General features: G+C 32.8%; 1 protein-coding gene across 4 annotated transcripts in view; it reads left to right on the plus strand.

The window, feature by feature from the left end:
- CDH19 (cadherin 19) overlaps positions 1 to 19,253 on the plus strand; it is a 104,487-nt gene that overhangs the window by 50,029 nt on the left and 35,205 nt on the right. For all 4 annotated transcript variants that reach the window (XR_010582803.2, XR_012427141.1, XM_005586494.5 and 1 more), the window contains 3 exons: positions 4,542 to 4,726; positions 5,225 to 5,478; positions 14,392 to 14,513. Coding sequence is in view for 2 of the 4 variants with exons in the window: in XM_005586494.5 (XP_005586551.3) it covers positions 4,542 to 4,726; positions 5,225 to 5,478; positions 14,392 to 14,513 (561 nt within the window). In the remaining 2 variants the exon portion in view is untranslated. The remainder of the gene's footprint in view (positions 1 to 4,541; positions 4,727 to 5,224; positions 5,479 to 14,391; positions 14,514 to 19,253) is intronic.

Below are 19,253 nucleotides of genomic sequence, written 5' to 3' on the forward strand. Positions count from 1 at the left end.
TATCCTTTTCTGTACCTTGCCCCCATTCCTCAAAGTCAAGTGAAATCATGTCATTTTTAATGGCCCAAGTGAAGTATTACTTTCACTGACTTCCTTCTTGTAGTTGAGTCCATGAATAAGCACAGGACGTTGGCATCATACAAATTTGCTTTTAAACCTTGAATTTTCCATTCATTAAGTGTACAGACTTGAGAATACTGTTAATGTGTGTGTGCACACACAAATGCCCACACCTAAATAATACAGACACTACTGAGTATAGCCAACACATGCAAGGTTATCAGATCTTTTGATTTTTCAATAAATATCACAAATCTCAATTTTTTATTTCTGCCCTATCTCACCATTTTAAATTTGGTCATATTAAAAAATTACCACTATTATATGGGTTGAGAAAACAGTTCCTCTGTGGATAGACTATAGGCAAAGGGGTCAGAGTTTACACCTTCATCTCTCTCTATGTAGTGTAATGTATGATGTGTGTGACTGTCCACAACATTAATGTGGCCTCTGAAGGCAAGAGGAGAATGTCAAGTTAAATATGAAATATCCAGAACTTTATAAAATAATTGGTGTATAATATGTGGGAAATAGTGACTGGATTTATTCAATAAATTTGGTCTAAATTTTATGCAGATGATGATTAAATAGAAGATTCCCAAAGAACTTGTTGCGATAAAATATCCTGAAGCTTCTACTCCCTTTCTCAGTTTCCCTCTGATTTTTCTCAACTTTGATATTAAAATATTTTAAATAAATTAGAATTTTAAAATATGTTTTAAAATTGTCTTCGTTACTCGAATCTGAATATGAGATGATGGTATTACTCTTAGTACTTTCACTCAAATACGAGTGTGGGTGAATCTGATACTGGCCTCCTTACTCTTGTCCACACGATTTTCCCCTGTGGGAATCCCATTACCCTCCTCTCAATTTAAATACTCAATACCTATACCCAGTGTTGTGGGCAACACTCTCTACTCTCCCAGTTAAAGGCATCTCTCAAACATCCCTCTCCCTTGTGTTAACAGCGTCCTCTGCTGGTTCATATCTGTCATATCCAAACATACTTCTTATTCTTGTTTCTCACATCCTAAAACAAAACAAAACAAAAACACTTTCATGCCTTCACTTCCATACTCAGCTAAAGATGCTTTGTATTTCTCCTTTCTCATTAGATAATATTTCTTAAAAATGTTGTGAATACTTATTGTTTTCAATTAATGACCTCAAAATCTCAGAACTTACTCCATTTGAGCTACATCCACACTACTTGACCAAACTGATCTGATCATTTCTATCAATAACCTAAATGGAAGTAAATGCAATGTCAATTCTCAGTTATAACACTTGATTTATTGGAAGAATTTGACATAATTGATCAACCTCTCCTTGAAAACCTTAATGTTCCATTCTCATTAGCTTTTTCTTCTATCTTACTAGTCCCTGTTTTTTCATTCTTTGCCTTTTCTTCTTCTATATATACTTTAAACTTTAGAATATCTGTGAGTCAAATACTCATTCCTTTATGATCTTAACCAGACACATGGCTTTACATACCACCTCTGTACTGACAAGCTCGTATTAAATATACATCTCCAGACTGAACTTCTCCCATGAGCTTCACAAGAGTACATCTCTCTACTCATCTTCATATATTTTATATTTATATATAAATATAAAATATATATTTTATATATATATATGAAGCGTTTCAGAAGAGGGGGCAGCTGGAATCAGGAGCTCAGTTAAGTGTGTGTTAGTTTTTAAATGTGTATTATATATAATATATATGTGTATTACATATAAATGTATATAATATATTATATAATGTATAAATATTTCTATATAACATAACAATATATAATAGATTTATATATAAGATACATTCACTATATATCATGGATATAACATATAATATACATATGTAATATAAATGCAAATATACTATACATGTATAATACACATTTAAAACCTAACATACTCTTAACTGAGCTCCTGATACACACACACACACACACACACACATATATTACACATTTAAAACCTGACATACACTTAACCCAGCTGCTGATTCCAGCAGCCCCCTCCTCTGAACCCCCTCTTCCTACAGATTTTCCCATCACAGGTACTCAAACATCCAGGTTTCGTATTTTTCAAGCCAAAATCTTGCTTATTCAATATAAACACGACTGTTGTGAAGAATTAGTGATCCCACTCAGATTATGGTGGGCATATTCAAGTCAACTATAATTTTTCACTCAGCCTGAATTGATGACCTCCACAATTCTGATAGCTCCTGGCTTTCAACATTCTGTGAGCAAATGCACATACACACAACGCACACATACACATACACACCCACACACATACCCTCTTCCTTCCCTGCATAAAGAATTGAAGCTACTTTTTCTACGTTTCTTTTTCTCAGAGTGAAAATTTAATTATCTGCAGATGCTGTTTTCTCTGCCTTAGAAAATATCCAAAACATGAACACTTCTCACCAACTACATCTCTAGCACCTTGGTTCATGCCACCATCTTATTTTGTCTCTGTTAGTACAATAGGCTCTCATCTAGTCTCTCTGCTTACACCATTGTTCTCCTTTAGTTTATTTTCATCACAGCTTTATAATCTTGTTAAAATGCACATCTGATCATATCACTTGAAGGTCTTCCCATCTCCCTCACAGATGTAAAAGTCCTTAGGTTGAATATCACCTAAATAGTCCTAATGGTCTGAAGTAATCTGCCATTGTCCAGTCTTGTCTCATTACCTCTTGAAACCTTAGTGTTTCTATCTGCCCCTTTGCTTACTAAGAAGCCAACACCAGGCAACTGTCCTCCTCTCTTTTCCCAGAACACTCCAGACTTGCTGGCTTTTCCTCTTCTTGAAATTATTTTTCCCCAGATATTCATTTCCTTTCTTCAATTCTTATCCAAAAGTCAAATCTACAGTGAATACTTTATACCTTATCATTAATTTTAAACTATTCCACCAGAATACTACCTTCATATATACCAGTAGCTCTTGTTTATTGTCTGTTTTATCATCAAAAATATGAGCTGATGGTGGCAGCTTTTATATATATATATATATATATATATATATATATATATATATATATATAGTCACCTGTTCTAGCCCCAGCCTCTAGGACAGGGCCTTGTAAAAATTGTGTTCAAAAAAATAATTTTTGAAAGTATGGAAAATTGTATAGACAAAATATTGACTGAGGAAAATACTTCAGTTCTTTTTCATTTTGAAGGCCAATAGTTTAATATCAGCTCAATAACATTTAAGTTTTAAACATTCGCTTTCACGTTCATGGCAATGTCATTGTTTTCTGCAGATTAATGTCTTAGTGATTTTTAATTTTCCAATAGCATAGACAATTCTTTTAATTTTTCTATAATGTAAAAAGTACTACTACATAGTCAATCTTCAACATCTGCTCTAAAAAAGTAGTAAAATATTAGCACTTTAAAAATAACATTTATCCCACTTAAATATTAAAGTCTCAAATGCAGTCTTTGAAGTGACTGCCTCCTCCATGCTTCTAAACGAAATAGGAATTCCTTTAAAGAAGAATTTTATTATATGTGCATCTTTTTTAGAATTCTAAGGAGTTTCATTTTTTAAAATATTGCATGTTTGCTGATGCCGCTTGACACGAATAATGTCATATATTGACATGGATGAAAATGCAATTGCAAATAATAATTTAAAAATAGTGTAGTTCTATATCAGTTTCATTCAAGTTACTCCTGAAAAATAAAAAAAAAAATCCCAGCAATTTATAGTTATATTTATGTTTTTAAAATACATCTGCAATTATTTTCTCAGAACCAAATCAACTAGGTCATCTTTGACTACAAAATATTTTTTCTATTACATTCATTTACCAACTCTTTTCAATCTGTATTTCCTTGCATTTCCTCTATAGCTAATGTAATGCAGGCTCAGACCCTCAGAAGCTCTCAGAATCAAACTGTTTTTCTTGGAACTCAGCTATTTGCATGCAGACTCTCCCACCTTTATTCCACATGTATATTCATTCAGTAACTTCAGGTATCAGGAATGTTAGAGTAAAATTGAAAGTTATTTCTGTTGAATTTAATTTAGTATGATTGAAGGTTACAATAAAAAATAAAACATGAACACTGAGGTGACACGCATGTAAATAGAAGTAATATTGGTGATAGACTTTCCTAAGATATATTTGAGAGATGATGATAGATGCTCAAATGAGATATTAGAAAGTATTTATATTTCAAAAAAAAGGGAAAGAGACTATATATGGGGGCAGAGAGAGAGGAAGGTAGAAGGAAGGAAGGAAGGAAGGAAGGAAGGAAGGAAGGAAGGAAGGAAGGAAGGAAGGAAGGAATAAAAAGAAAAAAGAGAAAGAAAAAAAGATTAAGAACAAGTAACTGGGAAAGGTAGGTATGGGATTCCCTAGAGATCATAAATAAAGAATGCTATAATTGCAAGTTTTCCATGTTAAGTATTTATCCAAAATATCTCAAATTTTGTTTTTAAAGGTTTATACCGCCTGACGGTCTCTGAATCTGCACCCACTGGGACTTCTATAGGAACAATCATGGCATATGATAATGACATAGGAGAGAATGCAGAAATGGATTACAGCATTGAAGAGGATGATTCACAGACATTTGACATTATTACTAATCATGAAACTCAAGAAGGAATAGTTATATTAAAAAAGGTAGACATGTTAAAATTATTTGCCTTGCAGAATAATGCAAAATTAAAACATATCCTATTTTGTGTAACTGGTTAATTTTTAACTCATTAAATAATTGAAATGAGAACCTGTAATTTCTATTTTATGGAGAAAAGGATTTTAGGGATGATACAGTTATTACAGAGCTTTTTGAATTATATGCAGAACACTGTTTTAATTCTATTAAAAGAAAACTTTTTGGAAAATATCTTAAATACTAGGAAATTAATTCTCAGTTTCAGTAGATGTTTATGCCCTCAAAAGTATAATGTTATCTCCAAACTAAAATAGGTAACTGACAATATACACACAGATGTGTTATGCCTGATTAACAATTATATCAGAGAGATCCATGTACATAAAAAGAAGAATCTAACTGAAAGGCCACTGAGACTTACTTTAACAGGTAAAACTTTTTTTCTAAGTAGTATCTTGGGTTATTAAAGCCATTTCTTCTGTGTACACTGTATTTCTTTGCAGAAAGTGAATTTTGAGCACCAGAACCACTATGGTATTAGAGCAAAAGTTAAAAACCATCATGTTGATGAGCAGCTCATGAAATACCACACTGAAGCTTCCACCACTTTCATTAAGATCCAGGTGGAAGATGTTGATGAGCCTCCTCTTTTCCTCCTTCCGTATTACATATTTGAAATTTTTGAAGAAACCCCACAAGGATCATTTGTAGGCGTGGTGTCTGCCACAGACCCAGACAATAGGAAATCTCCTATCAGGTATGTCTGTAAGGTCAGTTTTGCATTAATAAATAAGTAAATATAAATTAGATTAAAAATAAAATTGCTTTCTTTTTTTTTTTTTTTTTATTTTTATTAAGAGGGAGTCTCACTCTGTTGTCTAGGCTGGAGTGCAGTGGTGCAATCTCGGCTTACTGCCACCTCTGCTTCCCAGATTCAAGCGATTCTTCTGCCTCAGCCTTCCTAGTGGCTGGGACTACAGGCATGCACCACCACGCCCGGCTCATTTTTGTGTTTTTAGTAGAGACGGGGTTTCATCATATTGTCCAGGCTGGTCTCCAACTCCTGACCTCGTGATCCACCCGCCTTTGCCCCCCAAAATGGTGGCATTACAGGTGTGAGCCACCGCGCCTAGCCTGCATGCAAATTTAAACAAGGTTATATCTGTATCTACATTTCTGTATGTCATACTTAATTTGTAACAATTTAAATAAAATAGGGAACCGCAATGTCAGTTAAGATGCAGTAAAATTGGTGATTTCAAACACGTACAAGAAAGAGGCAATTACCAATTAAAATTCAGTGCATTATAATTCCCTCTTAATTGGGGAAAGGAGATAAGAGAAAAAAAAATTATTTTTTTAAATCCCCAATTAGAGCTGAAACAAAGCTGATCAAAATGTGGCCTATTTAAGGCTGGGGGCGGTGGTTCACACCTGTATTCCCAGCACTTTAGAAGGCCGAGGCAGGCGGATCACAAGGCCGGGAGATCAAGACCATCCTGGCTAACATGGTGAAACCCCGTCTCTACTAAAAATACAAAAAACTAGCCGGGCGCGGTGGCGGCGCCTGTAGTCCCAGCTACTCGGGAGGCTGAGGCAGGAGAATGGCGGGAACCCGGGAGAGCTTGCATTGAGCTGAGATCCGGCCACTGCACTCTAGACTGGGAGACAGAGCGAGACTCCGTCTCAACAACAACAACAACAACAAGTGGCTTATTTAAATATTATTTACTTCAAATGATATTCAAAAATTGGGAAAACTTTTATAGCAGTGGTCCTCAAGCTTTCTGCCGCCAGGAACCAGTTCGGTGGAAGACAATTTTTCCATGGTTGGTGGGGTGAAGGGGAATGATTTCAGAATAAAACTGTTCTGCCTCAGATTATCTGGCCTTAGATTCTCATAAGGAGCTCTGTACCTAGATCCATCACATACACAGTTCACAGCAGGGTTCATGCTCCCATGACAATCTAATGCTGCCCCTGATATGAGAGGAGGGGGAGCTCAGACAGTAAGGCTGGCTCGCCTGCCCTCACCTCGTGCTGTGCAGCCAGATTCCCGACAGGCCAAGGACAGGTAGCAGTTCATGGCCTGGGAGTTGGGAACCTGTGTTTTACAGGATACCACTCAAAGGAGTTCAAAGGGTTAGAAATCTATTCTTGTATTACAATTAAACGAATATTTGCCACCTATTAAAATAGTCTGTTATTTTCAGTTACTATGTTATAATTTATTTTCCTTTGTTTTATTTTTTGTGTGTTTGTTTGTTTTAGTATTTGAGGTATAGTCTGGTTGGGCATAAAAAACCAAAACTTGTTACATAATTATTTTTCCAACACCTTTCCTTATTCATCTATTTTCCATAAACCTTCATGTATTAATTAAGATGCCGGCTACTGCTTGGCTCTGTGAAGGTCTTGCAGTAGCTCAATGAAATGGCTCAATTTAATTTTTGATACCAAGAAATGTTCCCACTTTTCTATTATAGTTCATTTCATAAAATGTTGCCTTCTGATATGCATATATAGTTCTTAATTAGTCATAGAGATTTTAGTAATTGTATAAGTGCATATCAATTATTTAAAAAATATATCTATATACCTATTCATTTTTCTTCAGGGAACACTAAATAATATGGAATGTTAAAAAATGCTTAGATGATTAAGATATTCAATATGTTATCATTTATAATAATAAAGTATTGAAAACAATTTTAGGAATACAAGTGAATAAACTATAATTTATCATGCTTGAGATGCATAGATAATAATATTGCATATATTTTAAAGCACAATAATACACAGTGAAGAACTGCATGCTTACTACATGTGAAAATGCTACATATATATGAAGAAAAACATAAGGTGCAACCAAATCTTAAGAGGTTTTGTATTTTATAGTATCACCATTGGTGTCTACTTACTTCAGTATGAAAATATTTTAGCTAATGATTTTCACTTTTATACTGGCAATTATTACTTTTTAAAATAACTTGTATCCATTAAAAAATACATTTTAATGATTTCACAGATGTTTTTTCATTTAAAAGTGGCTTTAAATAATATTGCTTTTTGTACATATGTTAGGATCACTGAGGATACAGCAGTTTTTGTTGTTGATATTGTTGATATTTTTTCCATATGATATAGCTTGATTTAACAAACATTCAAAATACATCATAAAAACAAAATCAGATGCATATGAAAATATCCACTTCAGCACATTTCAGGAGGCCTTCTTTTTGGGTTTCTTTGTTTATTTCCTTTTTTCTTTGTAAGCAAAAGATTCCCCAAAATGTTTGAACATAAAATGCAAAATGATTTCAATTTGAGTTTTAATTTGATAATATCTCTTCTTTAATACTCACTGCATGGTAAGAGCTATGAAAACCAGAAGAAATATTAGGACACTGTATTTTAGCCTTAGGGATGTTTCTTTGTTTTGGGAGAAACACTAACACATATTAAACATAGTAAATTAGCCCCAATTCATTAAACTCATATTAGTTTTTCCTACTGAGTAAGAATCACCTGCTGTTTCTGTAAAGGATGGAAATTCCCAAACTCAGTTTCATCAAGTCTTGGGTGGGAAAAATAAACTGGTTTAACAAAATATTAGTGCTGTAGTTGAGGTCGTAAAAGCTTGAGAAGCAAGATCTACCTTTATATGAATTATAGTAACTAACCATATGTCAATTAAAAAAAATGGGGCACAGAAATGATGGAAAATGTGATATTTAGATTTGAAAGTGAGATGATAGAATTGTTTTAAGGAGCCTAGTGTGGTAAAAATTAGAGGAGCCCAAACAATCTATAATAAAATTTCTACCATAAAATTATTAAGAACTTCATAAGAAATTATTCTTAATTTTTTTTATTTTATCACTAAGACTATGTATTATTTCAGAGGACTAAATGTTTATGTCCCTCAAAATTCATATTTGAAATCTGAAACACCAATGAAATGGTATTAGAATGTGGGTCCCATATTTGAAATCCTAAATCTCAATGAAATTGTATTAGGTGGGTACAAGAAGCTGGGTCCTATAGGCATCAAGTCATACAAGTAGAGCCCTAATGAATGGGATTAGTGCCCTTACAAAGGGGAACCCAGAGAGCTCTCTCAGCCTCTCCCTGCCTGTAAGGACACAGAAGTCAGCAGTCTGCAATGGAAAGAGGGCTCTTGTCAGAAGCCAGTCATGCTGGCATCATAATCTCATACTTCCAGCCTCTAGAAATGTGACAAATAGATATCAGTTGTTTATAAGCTGCCCAGTCTATGGTAATTTTTCATAGCTGTCTGTGATGACTAAAAATTGCCTAACTCATTTGGACTTCAGATACAGGGATTACTCTTTTCCTATCAATGGGTATGATTCACTTTTTGGACATTATTGAAGTTTCCTTTTAAATTAAGCCTAAAGTCAAATTTTGAAATATTTTGTAAGTATGAGAAAGATAGCGTATTCTTTCCTGTTAAAAAAAAAAAAAAGAGCAAATAAAACCCAAAGCAAACAGAAAAAAAAGGAAATAAAAAGATTAGATCACAAGCAGTGAAATTGAAAGCATTGGAGTAATATAATGAAACCAATAGCAGATTCTTTCAAAATATTGCTAAAGTTTATTAATCTCTATCGAGAAAGACCAAGGGACAAACAGAGAAAGAGAAGACAAAAATTACTATTATCAGAAGTGAAAAATGGAGCACACATACTGATCCCACAGACATTAAAAAGATTATAGAGCTACTTTGAACAATTCTATGCCCATACATTTAGATGAAGTTCTTGAGAGAATCCACTAAATTTATATTAAAAGATAAATAACCTTAGCATACACACACACATATATATTTACAAACAACCATATATATACAACCACATAAATATGTACACATACACATGCGTACACACAAGCATATATATATATCACCAAAAAGTCAGTTAAAAACCTTCACAAAAACAAAGAACAGTTCTAGTAAAAATTGATGCCACTGATAAATTCTACCATATGTTACAAACAAAGAAAACTACAGATCAAGATCCCTCATAAACAAATATAAAAATTATTTACAAATAATTGTAACTCCAGCTATTTGTGAAAAGGAAAGTATATCCCTATCAACTGGAGTGCACCCAGGAATACAAGGATGCATCCATATTTTAAAATATTTTCATGTAAATTACCATGTTGACAGATTAAAAAAGAAAAGTCATATATCATCTCAATAGACAAAGAAAAAAACATTTGACAATATTCAAAATTAATTTATTGTAAAAACTATCAGCACAATATGAATAGAAGGGAAGATTCTTAAACAGATACAGAGTATCTACAAAAGAATGCTGCTAATATTATACTCAATTATGGAATATTATGCGCTTTTTCCTTAAGATTGGAAACAAGGTAGCAATGTATTCTTTCACCAGTCCAAATCTATAATATTGGAAGTCCTGGCCATGCAATAAGTGAGAAAAAGAAATAAAAACATACAAGCTGGAGAGAAATAATGTTGTTTTCTTTATTTGCAGATGGCTTGATTATTGTCTAGATAATTCCATAAAATTCACAAAAATGCCCAGTAATAAGTGAGTTTATCAAGGTAGAAAGATACAAGATTATTATAAATTAAACATATACTGAATAACACCCAGCAATCCTACTCCCAGTCATTTACCCAGGAAAAAAGGAAACTTTGTGTTTTGGGTTGAGTTGTGTCCTAAAGATACAAGTTGAGTCCTAACATCCAGTACACTCGAATGTGGCCTTGTTAAGAAATAGTGTGATTTTGGAGGTAAATAGTTAAGATAAGGTCATACCTGAGCAGGTATGTTTTTAATCCAAAATGACTGGTGTCGCTATAAGAAGGTAGACACTGGGAGAGGACTGCCATGTGACAACTGAAGCAGAGATCAGAGCAATGCATCTACAAGCGGAAGAATAGCAAGGACTGCCAGAAATCACTGGAAGCTAGAAATGAGATGGAAGGATTCACCCCTACAGGCTTCAAAGGAAGCATGACCCTGTTGATGCTTTGATTTTGATAACTCTCATAGAGTTAATTTATTGTTTTCAGCCACCCAGCTTGTGGTGTTTTGTTGCAGCAGGCCTAGAAAACATACTCACTTATTTTGACATGAAAACCTGTATGCAGGCATTTATGGCAGCTTTATACATGACCTCCAAAAACTGGAATTGACTCAAATGTCCTTCAAGAGGTGAATGGATTTTAAAAAAATAAACAAACAAAAATAAACAAAGCCTGTGGTACCTAAACTAAAAAGATACGACAAAGGAAAGGAGGGTGATAAAATTGTTCTGCGCCATTACGTGATGGCAGACACATGACTATTCATTTGTCCAAGTTCACAGAATTCTTCATGATATAGAGTAAAATACTAATTAGTGTAAACTCTGGCAAAAAATCAAACAGAACTTTGGATATATTCCTAAAATGAAGGCAAAGTACTGCAAGTGTACTTTATTATATTATAGACAAATAACATCAAACGGAGAGGAATTAGGAAAACACAACCTAAGTAATTTTGGAAGAGGGTATTTCAATTCAAAATATAGAGACCAAAAAAGTTGCTGTTCAGAAGAAATGTACTCTACATACTGAGTATATTTTTTTACGTGGTTACTATTTAGGGATTGCAGTGTTACTCTGCGTGTATATTGGGATTGAACACATAAGTAAATATATTATAGATAAGAAGAGTGAGATTCATTATTGTCAAAGGAAATGGTTACAAATAAAAAAATGAGAAAAGTTACATGAAGGTGTGGCACTGGATTAAAATCTGAGGTATGATACACTAATGCCTTCTTAGTATATATACAGACAGAAGGAATTATATGGAAATAAATATAGATGTGTTTGTATGCATGAGTATACATACATATATTTCCTGTTGATGTCTGCTCAAAGCACCTACATACAATGAAACTCAAGAAGCAATGGAAACTCTTAATACCTAGATCTTGCTTTCTAATGCTGCTCTCCAATCAAAGATACTGCAACTCATCTGATAACTAGAATCCAGAGTTGTTGTAAGGAAAAGACAAGATTATCCTGGAGCATCTTGTGGTTCCAGAAAGAAAGTATTCAAAAATGTTAACACTACTCATCTATGGATACTGAAAATTAGTGGATAAATGTTTGAGGAGAAACCAGAACATTTTAAAATAGTTTCCTGAGATCTTTATGAATTACAAAAGAAAAAAATAGCAACTTACCCCAGAGAAATGGGGTCATCATCACCTAATCGAGTGCTCAATGTTAATATCGCCATTCATGAGATATGATAAACGTCATGTTCCCCTGATATGATACCCTGAGAAAGTATATCATGTCTGTGTTATTCCTGCCAAAAATATGTAACCTTAGTCTAATCATGAGAAAGCATCAGACAAACCGAGAGACACTCTATCAAATAATTGACCAATACTCTTCAATAGCATCAAGGTCTTGAGAGACAAGAACATTGAGGAATTGTGGAGGAGACTAAGGACACAGGAAAATGAAAGACAATATTGGATTCTAGATTAGATTGTGAAAGAAAAAGAATAAGAGTGGAAAAAACTGTGAAATCCAACTGTAGTTTGTAGTTTGATTAATTACATTATAGCGATTAATTTATTAATACGATTAAAGTTTTATATAAGATTTTAACATTAGAAAAAGCTGAGTGAAGAGCATGTAGAAATCCTGTGTGCTATTTTTGCAATATTTCTGTAAGTCCAAAATTATTTTAAAATGTTTTTAATTGGATTAGTGGGAAAATTCCAAATTTTTAATTTTGCTGAGGTGATGATGGAACATATCTAAGTAAGGCAGGTGTTTACATATTTATGAATTTTCTGATGTTTGTCTCCCTAGTTTTAAAAATGGGAAAAATATGTATGTATTTTACATATATGTAAAATTTAACTAAAATTTACCTCAAAGCCAAACAAATTTTGTCCAGTGAAGGTGGAGTGGGGGAGAAAAATTTACATAACGAAAATTTGTGTTTCTAAAAATGGTTAAGAAAAATGATACATATTACACATCATTGCTTATATCACATCCTAGAAGGCTACATATATTTTTATTTCTGTTTTAATTAATTAATGAGACCTGAACCAATTATTGTTTATGTGGCTCTTCTTCCTAAATTCTAACAGTTGCGCATTAAACTATTAAAGACTATAACATCCTATCAAACTTTAAATGGGCTTTATGTGCAATGACATTTTACAGAAATAGGATTAGATGTTTAATTCAAAATAACAACTGTTAAAACACTGTATAATTTTGTCAACAAATCTATTATGTGTGAAATGCAACCACTTCAGGATATTTAGGGAAAATACTTATAAATATTTTAAATGGGGGTACAGTTAAAACTGAACTCCTCTAAACCTTAATTATTTGTAATTTCTATTGAATCCTTATCTGAATACCAATCTACAAAGTAGTATAATGTTTTTGGAAACTTTTGAACTCAAAATTAAAATATTCTCATCTTTGCCGTATAATTATGGCAAACTTCATTGATATCTCATCAAAGTCTTCAGGAATATACATGCAATGATAAACCATTATTGAACCCTAGTTATTATTACTCTTTAATTTTTATTCTTAATTATTTCCATGTAGATGAGATACGCTGAGTATTTCAAAGTCTTCTTTCATTGTGGAGGTGGAGGTCATTTTTCAGTTTTTTTTTTTTTTAATGGGAGAACTTTGTAACTTGACTTTCTTCGATGCACAATCAATCTAAAAGCACATTAGAACTACTATATTTTACTTTTGTTTTACATGTGTATATATATAAAACATACATATTATATGAAAAATATATAATATATAATAAATACATATGATGTAATATATCACATATACATACATACATAGATATATAATATCATATATAATAAAACATATGTGTATTGTATATTACATATATGTTACATATGTTATAAAATATGTAATGTGTTATAAAATGTAAAATATATGTCATATATAATGTATTGTATATGTGTTTTACATTATATATATATATATAAAATCTTTTGGATTCCTGATTCCAGATTCCAGATTTCAGAAGTCTTTCAGATTTCTCAAAAGAATTAAAAGTCTATCTACTATATAGACTTTACCCTTTATCAAATTTACTTTTTAAACAAACAAGAACATTTGTTAAATATCAAGTCAAGTAATTGTAGTAAAATGAACAGATTCGCAAGCAACACCTGTGACGTAGGAAAGAGATCAATACTAGTGTAGGCTGAAGATGTATTTTAATTTATTTCATAGAAAAAAAAATTCACAATCATTAATTTTTACCCCACTTATTTGCATTTCTCTTCATTTCCCAAATGGCTTTTGACATTATTTTAAAGTCATTAATCTATTAACATTCTTTTTTGACATGAGAATGAGTGACATGTGTTTACAGTTAGCATCCATCAATTGAAATCTAAAGTCAGGTTACATTTTTTTTTTTCTATCTCCACTGAGTTGATCTTAAATACAGGAATAAACTATTTTAAAAGTTGTTCAGTATTATATATTGGCTATGTAGGGCATGCATTGAATAAGACATCTTATTGCTTAAAGACTATTATGTAACATTGTTATGTAGACAGAATAAAAACATTAAAGTATACTTTCTTTTTGGTTCAGGTATTCTATTACTAGGAGCAAAGTGTTCAATATCGATGATAATGGTACAATTACTACAACTAACTCACTGGATCGGGAAATCAGTGCTTGGTACAACCTAAGTATTACAGCCACAGAAAAATGTAAGTACTCATTTGAAATCCAATACAGCTGTTTGCATATTTCGTAAATAATTACACAATTTCTATACATGGAGACAAGGCTGCCTTAAAGTGCTGTTGGAATTATTTAAATGACATTCAATGTAAATGTGTGTACTTGTGTATTTTATTAGTTTTATTAACATCTGCTTTCCTTTACTACTATTCCAGCTTATTTATATGCTTATCACTAAATACCTTCTAAACTGTTATTTTCTAATTATAACAGTAAATAGTTTTTCATACAAGCATAAATTGAGGAAACCACAAAATATAAGTGAAATTCACCTGAAATTCTGCTTGTTTATTTAGGCAGATGGTTTCGTTTTCGGTTTGTAAATTATTCTGATTTACCACTTAGATATTGTCCTTAAAATTATGAATCAGTGATTCATGCAATTATATTGTTTAAAGCTTAAAGAAATAAATATAACACAATATAAAATATCAAAGTCATTTCCATTACTTAATCAATAGATTTAAAATTGTAAAGTATTAAAATTGTGAACAGAAAATATTCTCAGATGCATCTTTTCTTATAGCTGATTTTACATAGAATTTTAATGATCGTGGTTCCTTTCTTCACTCTTTGTTGAGGCGGGAAGCATATATTTCTGTTTTCCTTACTTTGTTAGGCAGATGGCAGGTGATATGGTGGAGTGGAAGGCATCTCTGCGTGTTTTTTGCGATACAATGAACAGTTCTATGGAAACACTGTAGGAGAGCTGGAATCTGGGTTTTCAAGGTTCCATTTAACTAAACCATAAAAGGAAGCAAATGTTACAATGGAATAAATGCCCGCTGCACTAGAGGAAATGTCAAGGCTTCTCATGTCAGAAAACGCAAAGATGTTTATTTTAAATGCAGCTTTTATTCATCGCTTATTTCTGAGAACAATTTTTTTTTTTTCATTTTAAGGAAAAACTTGTTGGAACGAGAGTTTATAACACTGGATAACAAATTTTCATTTTTTTTCTTTCTCTAATATTTTTAAAAGTTCTACATCATTAAGCCCATTTTAGATCTATTTGGGGAAAATATGCGTAACTGCCATTTTTTTACTACCATGAAATCAATACTGAACCAAAAATAATTAGGCTTGACCATTTAAGCTTCAATAGCAATATAAACAAACCACCTAACCAGTGGAAAACGGCATTACATACAACTGTTTTACAAATCACCTGGCTGCATCTGCTAACTCCCTTGAAAAGTGTTCACCATAACAATTATACTGATTATAGAAAAGAGATGTTCCGTTTGAACATTTTTTTTCCCAGCAAATGAAGTTTGTTGTGCTTAGTCTCTTTTATGGAAAGCTTCCCCAATTAAGCACAATGCTATTTATCAGTATGCCAGCTAAGTGAATAAAACTACTAACTATTTTAAAGTGAAGCTGTGAAGTTTTATATTCATTTTGTACAGTAATACCAAAGATTTAATTTGAACTTAATTTCAAGCAAAGTTTAGGAACACAAAGATAAAAACATTAAATGAATTTCTTATTAATTTTCTGTCAGTTTATTCACAACTGAATTATGTTATACAATTTAAATACTGAAGCAAAAAGATATTCTGTGATGATGTATGTGCTAAAACCATAACAAATATGAACCTTAATTTTCTGATTAATTTCTTCTTGAAATATTTAGAAATATCTTTTCATTTTTAAATGTTCCATTAATCTATTTTCATCCTAAATGTCACACAGTAAAGTCTCAAAAGGATAAATACTAATGGTTGCTGTATTTCTTAAAGTCCATGTGTGTATGTGTATGTGTGTAATAAATCCTAGAAATTTTAATTTTTAATTAATTGAAAATTACAATTTCTATCTTAATTGTAACTGTTATTGTTGGGAAAATACAAATACAAGCAAAATCTCATCTCAGGCCAGAAAACCTCTCCTCAAAGGTAGAACAGAGATAAACATTTTATTACTGGAAAACATTAAAACGCAATGTGATGTGCATCATAGGAAATCTAAGAGATTGCCAAAATGGAAAGAAATCTCACCTTTTTAAGTAGTCGAGCAGATACAATCCATTATATACATGTTCTCAAGTTAAACGTTATCCAGACGTTCAAGTATGAGGACTTAGCACTATTTGTCACATAGAATTCATTCTATCTTCACTGAGTAGTTGGAGTGACTGCCCGTGTTTGCTAAGTGGTTTTATCCAAAGGACAACTTAACTTTTCATGTCTTTATGACAAGAGGTAGTTCTGCAACTTAGAACAAGATCGTTGCTAAAATGGGTCTCCTATCCTTCCACAAAAACTAGGATATAGGGATGCCATATTCCTTGAAGATTACATTTCAAAGAGATGGTCACCATTACTTGAGAAATACAATCCTGGATCCTAAAGCTTCCAGGAAACTTACTGAACTTTTGAAAGATTTCCATACACTTCAAAAAGACAAAGAAAAAACTTACATACAAAGCTTTTTCCCCCCTCTCTTTCTCTTTCTCTCTCTCGCTCTCTCTCTGTGTGTGTGTGTGTATGAATGCTCTGAGAAAAGGAAGGAAAGAAAAAAGATTTTCTCTTGCTTTCAACAAGAACCAGGCCTCTAATTTTTAATTTGTATTGTTCTTTCAAATTATCATTACAAATAGTACCTGTATTTTCAATAAAAACACTAAGACAAACGAAAGAATCCCACCCCTATACCCTTTAATTATATCCACCTTTCCCATAGCTTTCTTTTTTTTTTTTTTTTTTTAAGAAAAAGAGAAGCCCTGTGTGATGACTTACGCCTATAATTCCACCACTTTAGGAGGCCAAGGTGGGTGGATAACCTGAAGTCAGGAGTTCACGACCACCGTGGCCAACATGGCAAAACCCTGTCTCTACTAAAAATACAAAAATTAGCCAGTCCTGGTGGCATGTGCCTGTAGTTTCAGCTACTAGGGAGTCTGAGGCAGGAGAATCGCTTAAGCCTAGGAGGCAGAGGTTGCAGTGAGCTGAGATCCTGCCACTGCACAACAGCCTGAGAGAGAGAAAGATTAACAACAATAAAACTACACAATATAATAGCTGCAACTTACTTTTTTCAGTACACAAAATACATGTCTGGTTAGTAGATACAACAAAACAATCCTATTTAATATTCATTGTTCAGTTATGTGCTAAGTAGTCTTAATTGCTTTATGTATATTAACCAATTTATGTAATTGCTTCATGTAATTTATGTAGTTGCTTTATGTATATGTTTAATCTTAACAGCCTATAAGGCAGTTACTACTATCACGCCCATTTTTCAGAATGCCAACTGAGGCATTCTGGTTAAGTATTTTTCTCAAATTGGGAACCAAGATTCAAACTCAAGTCATCCAGTTTTAAGCTCACAATAAAAATGTGTTACATTGACTCACTCTTTTATCTGGCACAGGGTTTCACTCTGTAGCCCAGGCTGGAGTGCAGTAGCCCGATCACAGTTCACTGCTGCCACAATCCCCTGCTCACGCTATTCTCCCACCTCAGCCTCCCAAGTAGCTGAGACTACAATGTACACTACCACACTCAGCTAATATTTTGAATTTTTATTAGAGACGAGGTCTCATTATATTGCTCAGGCTGCTCTAGAACTCCTGAGTTCAAGTTATCCTCCTGCCTTGGCCTTCCAAAGTGCTGGGATTTAGAGGTGTGAGTCACCATGCCTGGTCAGACTCACACATTTTTAATAAATCCACATAATGTCATAGTTCAGCTGTAATTTATTCTCCCCGATTCTTTTTTGTTGTACATTTGAGTCATTTATATAATTTGGATGTGATGCAAATAACTCTGGAATGTATTTAAGTGGATCATTTACTCAAATACTGATACCTTAGACTGTAGCTTAAGTTTAACAGATTGGGTCACAGATATGTGTAGTTTAAATTTCATCATCGATTGCTAGAGTCAGTTTACATTGTTATTTTTCAGCCCTCGTCATCACTGGGTGCTGTTTTATCACATATGACACAAATGGCACGGGCTAAACCATCATTCTTCTTACCTGTGGTGAGAGGCTGTGTGAAGATTATGGTAGCGCAACGTGTCCCAGCTGCAGGCCATTTGGCTCAACACTTCTGCCGCCAGCTTCAACCAGGGCACACTGACAATGTCTGAACAGTCTGGATTGACACACTGGGGTAGAAGGGATACTGCAGACATTTGGGGAATAGAAGTCATGGATGCCACTAAGCATCCTACAATGCACAGGAGAATCCCCCAAAACTAGGAATTATCCAGTCTAAAATATTAATAGTGATGGCAGTGAGAAAGTCTGCTATCAGATAAATTGAATTTTCTCTCCTGTAAATTCCTAGTTCATACTTTTTTCTGAAATGTCTTTTTTTAATATCAAATTGAAGGATTTAAATGTTTTAACCACAATTTTTTCTCATTATGTTTTTTGGATTTTTTGGCTCACTTAGAAAATCTTCTCAATTCAATGTTTATATAAAAACTTTATTTAGTTTTTTTATAACGATTTTACTTTAAAATATATTTAGATTCTAATTATTTGTTTTTAAAAGCTACACTCTAAATTTCAGTGGTTCACAGAATTGATTGTTATTTTTGTTATAGCACTGCAGCTATAATCTTACACAAGTAATTTAACTGTAATTTTTGAAACTAAATGGTTTATCAACTTTTTTATCAGTAAAATTGGGGAGGATAATAATCCATTTATTGATCAAGATTAAATGAGTTAATACAAAACTATAAATG

Source organism: Macaca fascicularis, chromosome 18 (assembly GCF_037993035.2).
Source record: "Macaca fascicularis isolate 582-1 chromosome 18, T2T-MFA8v1.1".
Classification (NCBI taxonomy): Eukaryota; Metazoa; Chordata; class Mammalia; order Primates; family Cercopithecidae; genus Macaca; species Macaca fascicularis.